At 48.4% G+C, this 9,357-nt stretch overlaps 2 protein-coding genes across 2 annotated transcripts in view; one reads left to right on the forward strand and one right to left on the reverse strand.

Moving 5' to 3' along the window:
- Positions 1-1,918, forward strand: part of LOC115287190 (olfactory receptor 10T2) — a 7,592-nt gene extending 5,674 nt beyond the window's left edge. Inside the window, exon 3 of the mRNA XM_029933440.1 lies at positions 1,625-1,918. Coding sequence (XP_029789300.1) covers positions 1,625-1,918 — 294 coding nt within the window. The remainder of the gene's footprint in view (positions 1-1,624) is intronic.
- Positions 1,919-3,031: 1,113 nt separating this feature from the next.
- Positions 3,032-6,400, reverse strand: LOC115286882 (T-cell surface glycoprotein CD1e, membrane-associated-like). Its single transcript, XM_029933213.1, has 6 exons — positions 6,313-6,400; positions 5,773-6,072; positions 4,897-5,175; positions 4,421-4,699; positions 3,920-4,013; positions 3,032-3,796 (listed from the first exon to the last, which is right to left on the reverse strand). Exons 1-6 carry the CDS (start codon positions 6,374-6,376, stop codon positions 3,622-3,624), a joined length of 1,191 nt encoding a protein of 396 aa, XP_029789073.1. The 5' UTR covers positions 6,377-6,400; the 3' UTR covers positions 3,032-3,621.
- Between the last annotated feature and the right edge of the window lie 2,957 nt (positions 6,401-9,357).

Below are 9,357 nucleotides of genomic sequence, written 5' to 3' on the forward strand. Positions count from 1 at the left end.
GTCTAATTATTTTACCAAGGGATTTTCAAGTCTATAACTCCCATACTGATTTTAATTTTTTAATGAAATTATCATTTTTTAACTTGTGAGGAGCTATTACACTATCATCTACTAGACTGTTTACTTAGTCTGTTGGCATTGGTTAAATTTATATTATATTTATATTTAAATTATAACATTCATTAGAGTTATTATACAGAAATTCCTAGTATTTAATATAATAGAAATTATAATTTAATAGAACTTATTTAAAATAATATAATTAATATAATTCAGAGATATCCAAAATATGTCTCTGGGGATATGAAAACTGAGTTTGCAAAGTTACTTCTCCTTTTTTAGATTTTGACTAAATCATCTTGTTGGAACAGTATAGCCAGCCATGGGGGAGTTTCTAGAACACACCCAGTACAACACTGCTTTTGTCTGCAGTTCCTTTGCTTGGAATGAACACTCTTGCCCCAGACACTGCATGGCATGGTTCTTGTTCTTGCTTTGGGTCTTCTCTCAAAAGCCACCTTCACAGAGGCACCCATTCTGCCCACTGTCATTGCAATAATAACCCATTTTCCTCTTTGATCTCCTTCCCCAAACCAGTCTGGGATCCTATGTCACTATCTCACATAAAGTATTTTTATTTGCTTCCTGTCTGTCTTTCCAGTCCTCCACTATCGCATATGTTCTGTGTATAAGAGATTTTACTCTAGGTCTCTGCTGTATTTCATTACCTATCACTAGATAGGCTTCTGATAATTATTTGTTGAATGTGGACTATAGTGCTTAAGCATGGGTTTGAGAGCAAACCTTACAGTGCTTACTAGTTATGTGACCTTTGTCTCCTCACTTATAAAATGGGAATAATGGGGCACCTGGCTGGCTCAGCTGGTTAAGTGCCTGGCTTTGGCTGAGGTCATGATATCATGGCTCATGAGTTTGAGCCCCGCATCAGGCTCTCTGCTGATGGACAGAGCCTGCTTTGGATTCTCTGTCTTCCTCTTTGACTCTCTGTCCCTCCCCAGCTCACACTCTCTCTTTCTTGAAAATAAATAAATAAACATTATAAAATGATAACAAAATAAAATAAAATGGGAATAATGGTGTCTACCTCAGAATTGTCATGAGGATCACTTGAGTTAATATGCATAAAGCACGTAGGAGAGTGTCTTCTCTACAGCAGTATCCACTTAAATGTTTAGTATTTTTCAATTAGTTTTAACCATACCATAAGATAGGTACTTCTCTTATTTGCTGTAAGAATTGAGCTTATGGTCAGTGCGTAGTCATTATCACATCATCAACAACAGGATTGTCAACTTACATTACATTTTGTTCACAATTGGACCAGGGCCACAGAAAGGGGAAATATAAGAGAACTTGTAAAGAAGTTTTGCTGACTGACTATTCAGAAACAATAGTGAAGCAAAGAGAAGAAAGTTCAGATCTTAAGAACCAACAAATGACAGGACTGTTTACCAAAGAAAGTAAGAGAGGAAAGGAGTCAACAAAGAAAAATCAAAAACTAATTTTAATTCCTTAGGGGCAAAGTCCAAGGTCCCCAAATCTATAGGTCCCTCCTGTGGGTAATCTGAAGAAGCCTTCAACATGCCCTCTCCTTCAAATGCAGGCTCCAAAGCAGGTTGTGCATAAACATCTTTCTACCCCTGCAGGTGACATTCTGGAGCCTGGATCCCTGTCTCAGTTTATGTTGCTCTACATAATCCAGTTGTCCACGTCCTCAGCTTTCTCCATCCATCGGGTAGAAGATGACAGATGGACCTCCTCTCAGTCACTGTTGGCCAAGGGCATATGGCTCCTGAGCTCCGCCAGGCTTAGCCCAGCATGTCCTGATCCCTCCCATCCTGCTGAAGCTCCAACAATTGCTATCACTCCTGGAGAATTCGACAGCAACCAAGGGTAGTGCCTCCATCTCTTTTTTCAAAAGATCTCCTAGTATTTCTACTGCCTTTGCGTGCACAACAGACTACAGTAAGCTCCAGGTTTGTACCAACAGCGACGCAGATTTTGCTCCTGGTTTTCTAGCTGGCAGGACTGAAAAGTGTTATCCTGAACTATTGAAAACACCACCCTGGTTCTCTACAGAAATAAACCCACAGAATTACATGGTTAACAGTACTAGGTGACACCTCTCTTCTGGGGTGATTTAGTGACATGCTTTGTTCTTGAATACTAGGAAACCTTGAACTTTATCATGGAGGGCTCCAAGCAGCCCTGTAAAATTCTGCCTTCCTCCCCAAATGCTGTGTGAGCATAGCTTGCAGAAGGTAATGGCCACTGGGTGATGAAAACCTGACTCCGAGACCTTGTTCATGGGTAAGTACAGCCTAGCCACAGGGTCACTGAACCCTGTTTCTTGACTTGAAAATGCCCCGTATAAAGAGAGACACGTGTCCACTAAGAAATATGCACAGTCTGCTCAGTTATCTACAGGAAGGTGTCAGCTGGACATCTGCATGAACTCATCGCCTGGACGGCTTCCTGCTCCCCAACAGGCTAAACCAAAGGTGTCTCAAAGTAAGTCAATAATTTTAAAATGCATATTTTTAAAAGTGAGGAGAAAACTATAAATAATAATAATAATAATAATAATAATAATAAATTCTAAACCAAACTAATAAAGAAAATTAAACACATAGTGTCTGACTGCTCTTTTCCTTCGCTACCTTGACTCTGCTCGTTCTCGGTCCCCATGTCCGCTTCCTGACTGACCACTCAGAGTAGGAATTTCTTCCCTGACTACATGCAACATGAAGACACACGTGGTCACACACAATCTCGGAGAACTGGGAATGCTAGTCCAGCCCCATTCTCACTCTAATGGGAGACACTGCCTGCATTATTATTCTCTTGAAAAATCTCTGAAGACACACAGACACTCCAATCACTGTGAAGTCTGGAGCACTTACCTGCCTCCCTCAGTTTTGGTGAGAGACACAGGGAGATAGAAGTTTTAATGAGAAGACAGCTAGATGATACAGTGATGTCAGAGGGAAACGGATTAAGAAAGCATCACTCAATTTGAAAAAGAATTTATTTCAATTAGAGTTTACTGAAAAACATCTTGCTCTACACCAGCTACACAATCTATGGGACCAGTACAACATGAAAATACAGCGTCTCCAAGTTTTATTAAGGATTTCAAGACAGCAGCCGCTGCACAGGTCACATGCCCATGAAGCACACCCTGAATCCAGGTCAGATTTTTGGTTACAGGTACACACACCTGCAGCCTGCTATCAAGCAACTGAGGAAAAAAAACAGAAAAGCAAAAGCCTAAATAATCATGTTTAGAGTAGGAAGAGATGAACATATTTGGGACCATCTGTCCAATCTTGGAAGAGCTTTCAGTTGGGCAATCTAGGGAAGCATCCGTGAGAAAGAAGAATCTGAATTATAATTTGAAGAATCATAAGCAATAAAGATGTGGCCAAGACAGAAAAGATATTGCTGGAAGACAGGAAAAAGAAAAAAAAAATACAGATTTCTAAAGGACTCAAGATTTCTGCCATAACAAGCTTTTTTTGTAATCAAAAATATGCTTTGTTTATAGGGATGAACCATGTTTAAGAAGAAACAGAAACGGATTTTCTATGGGAGGGAAAGCTAATGTTGCCAGAGTGGGGTCAGGCTTGCTTTCAGTTTCTTTAAAAGTCTGTTCTTGAGCCATGATTCCCGAGGGGCATGGAGCTGGTGTTCAGAAGTCCTGGGTCCTGGGTCGTTGGCCACTGTGGCAGAGTCATGACTGGGTGCACCGGGGGTCACAGCTTTCCCATTTGTGCTGTAGGACAGGAGAGGGTATTCATCCCAATGAAGGGAAATCAGAGAGTAAGCAGGGAGGGTGGAGACAAGAGGGATGAGTTGATAAGGAGGGGAACAAACAGAAGGAGAGGAAGAGGTTCACCTGAGCTCTTTAAGCGAGGAGTGCAGGACCAGCAGCAGGAGGAGGGTGACCAGCACCGCCAGACACATCAGTGTCAACAGGGCCCAGTCTCCACCTCGTCGGGGGGAAAACAAGGACATCAGTCTGCAGGGCGCAAGGTTCTCGGGGCAGCGGCCACCATGGATATTTCTCATTCCACGGGGCAGGGCAGGGGTCCTTCCTGAAACTCCCACCTGCACCTTCCCGAGCTCTGAACCCAACTCCTCCTAAGTCTATGCCCCATGTCCTGCCGCATTTCTTTCCCCCAAATCACCAGGTTCTTCTTTTTCTCTTTAGTACCTCAAATCCCCCTCTTCCATTTTCTTGAAACTTAACAGCGGTCTTTCTCTGCTCGGGTTTGGATGCTCCTGCTTCGGTTCCCGTGTGCCTGGCATCCCCACCCGTCTCCCACGCACCTCACTCGGCGGCCCCAGGACCCGGGGATGACCGTCACTTCCCAGCGGGGCCCCAGCTCCTTCTCACCCCAGTGGATGACTATGTCGTGGCCTCCCAGACTGCTGTGCTTGACTCGGCAGGACAGGCCGGCCGCCTCCCGCGCCGCCACGTCCAGGGTCACCCGGAGGTACCACGTTCCGTCGGCATGGGGCAGGACGTCGCCTCGCCGGGTGCCCCGTTGCTCCCGCTCACCCCGCATCCACATCACCCACACTGGCTTTGGGTGGAAGCCGGAGACGTGGCACACCAGCAGCAGACGGCCGGGACCGGGACTGGGGCCACGGGACAGCCAGACCTCCGGCTTCACTAGAGAGGAGATGAGGAGACGTGGATCTTAGCGGGCACCTAGGACGGAGCTCAGGGACTCAGTGGTCTTAGCAGTTGGAGTGCTCACTTCCTTCTCTCACCCGGGAAACAATCCAAAACCCACGTATCCCACTCTCTAGCCTCTTACTACACGTCTGGAAGGCCCGGGAAAGAGTGAACGTCCGCAGGAAGCTCACCGAGTCGTCCCAGCTCGGCCTGCGCTGCTGCCAGGATGCCTGCCAGAAACTGGGGGCAGGTGTTGCTCAGAAGGCTCAGCACGATTTCCTTAATATCTCGGTAGCGGTTGAGCACGGCACAGACCTTCTGAGCCCGACTCCCTGCTCCCGGGGACGGCTGCCAGGAGTTTCCCTGCAAACTCAGTAAATCCGAGCCTTGATAGGCCCCGTTGAAGAAGATTCCCGAAGGCTTCCCGGCTCGCAGTGTACAGCCAGCTGACACCTGGAGCTCAAAGGGGTCTGGGGGTAGACAAGGAGGACAGAACCCATGTGGAAAGAGTTACAGGGAAAGTAAGTGGTCTAGAAATAAAGGGATTCCCGGGGAAGGGAAATCTGCTGGGAAACCACAGAACACACTGGAGTTGGGTGGGGGAGGGGGGCGTTTGTGGGAAGACCCGGTGAAGATAAGAAGGTCTTGAGGAATAATGAATGTGCAGGTGCTAGATGGGAAGGTGCTGGGAGTCGGGGGCTCGGCTGGACAGGCTCACTTGGAAGGGGTCAGGTACATCCTGGCCTGATTGACACTCAGGCCAGGGAGAAAAGATGGCAGAATTCTGGCTGGAAAAGGCATCTGAGCTTGGGGGGTGCAGAAGATAGAAGGAGACAACTATCCACGGAACCAGAACACGGGGATGTGTGCAGTGGTGTGAAAGGCTGTGCACTTGCAAGCCTTGGATGCATAGGTGGGTGGGTGGGCACTGGATCCTGAAGCATAGGGAGAGCATGAGTGGGGGGGGGGGGGCGGGAAGCGAGTCTGGAAGGCTGGAGGAGGTCAGAGCCCCTTTGCAAGGGGGCCGGGGCCTTGAGGCAAATACCAGCCTGGAACCATGAACTCACACTCGAACTGGAACTCCTGGGCGAAGGCCCGAACTTCGATGGTGAACCCGCGGAAATACAGCCGGAGCAGGTTCTGGATGTTCTCCAGCATCTGCATGCTGAAGTTGCCTTGGGACCAGGGCCACAGGAAGCGGATGGTGCCCAGCGCCGGGTCCCAGCCGTGCGTCTGCAGCTCGCCCACCCAGCCCGAGCCCTGCGAGTGTGCCCAGCTACGGTTGGCAAATGAGCTGGCCTGGAGCAGACGGAAGGAGACCCGGTCCTCTGTGGCCGCGCCAGGGGGGCCCGGGGCCCAGGCTGAGGCTGGAGGGGCAGGGGACAGAGACAGTTACAGGACTGTATGTGTTCCGTATCCCAGCCATGCCCCGAGCCGGCCTGCCCTCCCCAAACCAGGAAAGTGAGGTGGGGCAAGACCCCGTGCGGGGAGCCAGCCTGGGGCGCGGCTGCCAAGGGCGTCCTGTGGGAGCAGATCCCTTCCCCCAGCGCCCCCCGGAAGGTCACCCTGCAGCGCCCGGCCCCAGGGATCTCCAGGGCCCTTCCTACCCCCGGTGCTTGCCGCAGGATGGAGAAGAAGTCCCTGGAAGGTCAGGAGCAGCGGGAGCAGCATTGTGGCTTGGGCAGGAGAAGCGGTCTCAGCAGGGCCCAGACAGCGCTGCCCCCGGCCCTCCCTTGTTCACACCACTTCCCCTGCATCCAGCCCTCACCGGCAAACTTCAGCCTCTGCCCACTTCCCCGTCAGAGAAACCCTCCCGCCTCCCCGCTGCAGCGCCCCCCCCCCCCAGCTCTCATCTCCCCTCCCTCTCTGCCACTCTCTGGCCTCCGGATTTTCGAGTTCCCCACCCCTGTGCACGGCCACTATCACAGGACTCCAGGCTGCAGCCCGCGGTCACCCTGGAGAACAAACTTAGACCTTTCTGGCCTTGTTGAAATCAAGTCCACACCTGGGCTGTCCATGTCCTCCTCCGTGGAGAGAGGGGACAGCAGGTGCTTCAAGGGGCGTGGCCCTCAGCCCCTCCTCCTGCTGCTGCAGCTCCTTCTCCCTCTTCAAGACCCCCCACCCTCATCCTCTCCTCACCCCGTTTTCCCCTCTCCTTCTGCTTTCACCCTTCTTGCTGCCCTGCCGGCTCTCCCTTCCCTCACCCCCTGCGTCTCCTCATTCTGCTCTTCTCTAGTCATTGTCAGAAGACACACAGCTTCCTGGGTGCAGCTGTGCCACCACCATGAAGAGGGGCATCAGTGCCAGTGCAGGCGGCCCAGCAATCTAAGAGGAGGCCTTGTGCTCAGCCTCTGCCATCAGACCATTGGTCGCTGCTGAAGGGGGTCTGAGGGTGGGCTTGCCCCGGCTCTGGTGAGCTGGCCATTCTCACTCAAGAAGTACTAGTGGGTCTGGAGGGAACACACAGGGCTCGTGGATCCCTCCTACACTCCAGATGAGTCCCGAGGTCCGTGCTGAGCCTCACTCTGGGTGTAAAGGGTTCTCAGCTCATGGTCTGGGAGCACTGGTGACCCCTGGGCGGTGTCTGGCTAGAGCAGGGAAGGAACGTGAGGGGCCTGGCATGTTACTGGGAGAATTTATTACCATGTGCGGTCTCTATTTTTGTTCCCTGCATTGATGCTTGCTGGAGAAGTCCAAAGGAATCCCATTCCTTTGTTGGGTTATCCTGTATTCATCCAACCAACATTGTTTCAGAGCCCACCAGGTGCCAAGAAATGCGCCAGGCACAACAATGTCAGAGATAGAAGCTCCTTGGAGGGAACCAAACAAACCCAACCTTAAAACCCCACTTTTCTTACAGAGAGGCCTGGAGAGTAGTGGCCAATTGCTGGAAAAGGCCCTCACCTCCTCTCATCCTGGTGTGATTTCTGACTTCTAAGGGTAAAGAAAACCTTTACAAAGTTCCAGACAAAATGCTGGCTACTTTCAAAGAAGAAAAAGCCTGGCTTCAGATAGCTCACGCACAAGGCTGTGAGGCAATAGTTCAAAGCTCTGAGGTAATAAGAAAATCCAAAAGTTTTTTACTCAGACAAATTCTCATTCTCTGACAAGGCCAAAATTACCCCATATTTGAACACTTTCAAAAATGCAAAGACTATGCCATGTCCTCCTTTCATAAAACCAGTTGTCTGAGTAAAAATAAAATCAACCTGAATGGAAAACCCAAGAAATTATGCAAGAATGACTAGTATCAAAGTATGTTAAAAATATAATTAACTTTAAATAATTGCTTAAAATGTACCTGTAAAACTTAACAACTTTGTGTAATATTTCAGGAAAAAATGTTAATGATAATCGAAGAATCAAGTTCCATATTACCTCACCAAAACCTGGGCAGGGAGATGAAAAGAAAGAGAAATAGACTTATTCCAAATCATATCTTATTGGCCAAGAACACAATGTGAAATGGAGTCAGATAAATTGGTCAAATTATGGTGTTTATAGAAAACTAGACTACATCGATGTGGTAGAAAGCACGAACTTTTAGCTCCTAGTCCCAATGCACTTAAAATGTCTAAACATGTATGTAAGGAAAAGACAGGTAAATCTACTATTGTGCTGGAAAATGGTGAAAAGATCCAGCTTCAGAAGAGGATATTTAAAGTCCTTTGCAAAAGAAAGCAAGTGAAATGGTTCAACATGCCAAGCCGAAGACACACTCAGAAGAAACACAACACACACGGAAGAACATGAAGAACATGTCTGCAAATGTGATAACAGACACAGGACTTGATGGTACTTGACAGAGAGTTATTGACACTGGCTTTATTGAGCTTTCCGCTGCTGGAGCCCTTGGCCATAGGACCGTGACCTGGGACCTGCTCTCTTCGTGGACCCACATGTCTGCCTGGGGAGTTGCACTAACACCACACAAGTCCACTGGGGACAAGGGTAACTAGACCCCCCAACAGCACCTCCTTTGCTCTTTGAAGACCTCCAAGTATCTGTTGGATCACATGCACACCAAACTGGAAGTTGGTGCAGTGCAATCTGAGTAGCAGCATCCTCGTTCTACAGAAAGTCAGGTGGATCTGACAAGTTTATTTTAAATTTTATCTTAGGGGTGTCTGGATGGTTCAGTCGGTTAAGTGTCTAACTCTTGGTTTCAGCTCAGGTCATGATCGCAAGGTTCGTGAGTTTGAGCCCTGTATTGGGATTCTCTTTCTCTCACTCTCTCTGCTCCTCCAACTCCCCCCTCCCTCAAAATAAATAAACATAAAAATTTTTTAAATAAATTTTATCTTAGAAAATAAAAGCATAAGATCCTACATGTTTTTGCTAAATAGTAATGAAGAGAGTATTTGCCTTACCACACAGTGGAGAATACTAGAAAGTTAGTGTAAAAACAGATGTGTAGAAACGTGTTGTCCCACGAGAGAGGTGGGTACTGCAGAGTGGGCACCGAAGGGAAAATGGAGACAATCCAGCAGCAGTTGGTCGGGAAGCCCCTATGATGTGTGTCTCACTGAAGGTCTGTCTCGTTTTTCCAGCAAGGGAAGGATTTTGAATGTAACAGGGATGTGGCTTAAATGGCATTTAGGAAAGTTCCCTAAACCCCAATGAGAGTCACAGGTGTGTGTATCAAGGCATGA

Source organism: Suricata suricatta, chromosome 3, assembly GCF_006229205.1.
Source record: "Suricata suricatta isolate VVHF042 chromosome 3, meerkat_22Aug2017_6uvM2_HiC, whole genome shotgun sequence".
Lineage (NCBI taxonomy): Eukaryota > Metazoa > Chordata > Mammalia > Carnivora > Herpestidae > Suricata > Suricata suricatta.

Excerpts from the sequence above, each read along its gene's own strand:
- LOC115286882 (XM_029933213.1), bottom strand. The coding sequence starts at position 6,376 with ATGCTGCTCCCGCTGCTCCTGACCTTCCAGGGACTTCTTCTCCATCCT. Across the intron at positions 5,176-5,772 it reads CCAGGAGTTCCAGTTCGAGT|ACCCCTTTGAGCTCCAGGTG; the intron begins GTGAGTTCATGG and ends GTCTACCCCCAG. Across the intron at positions 4,700-4,896 it reads GGCCGAGCTGGGACGACTCG|TGAAGCCGGAGGTCTGGCTG; the intron begins GTGAGCTTCCTG and ends TCTCCTCTCTAG.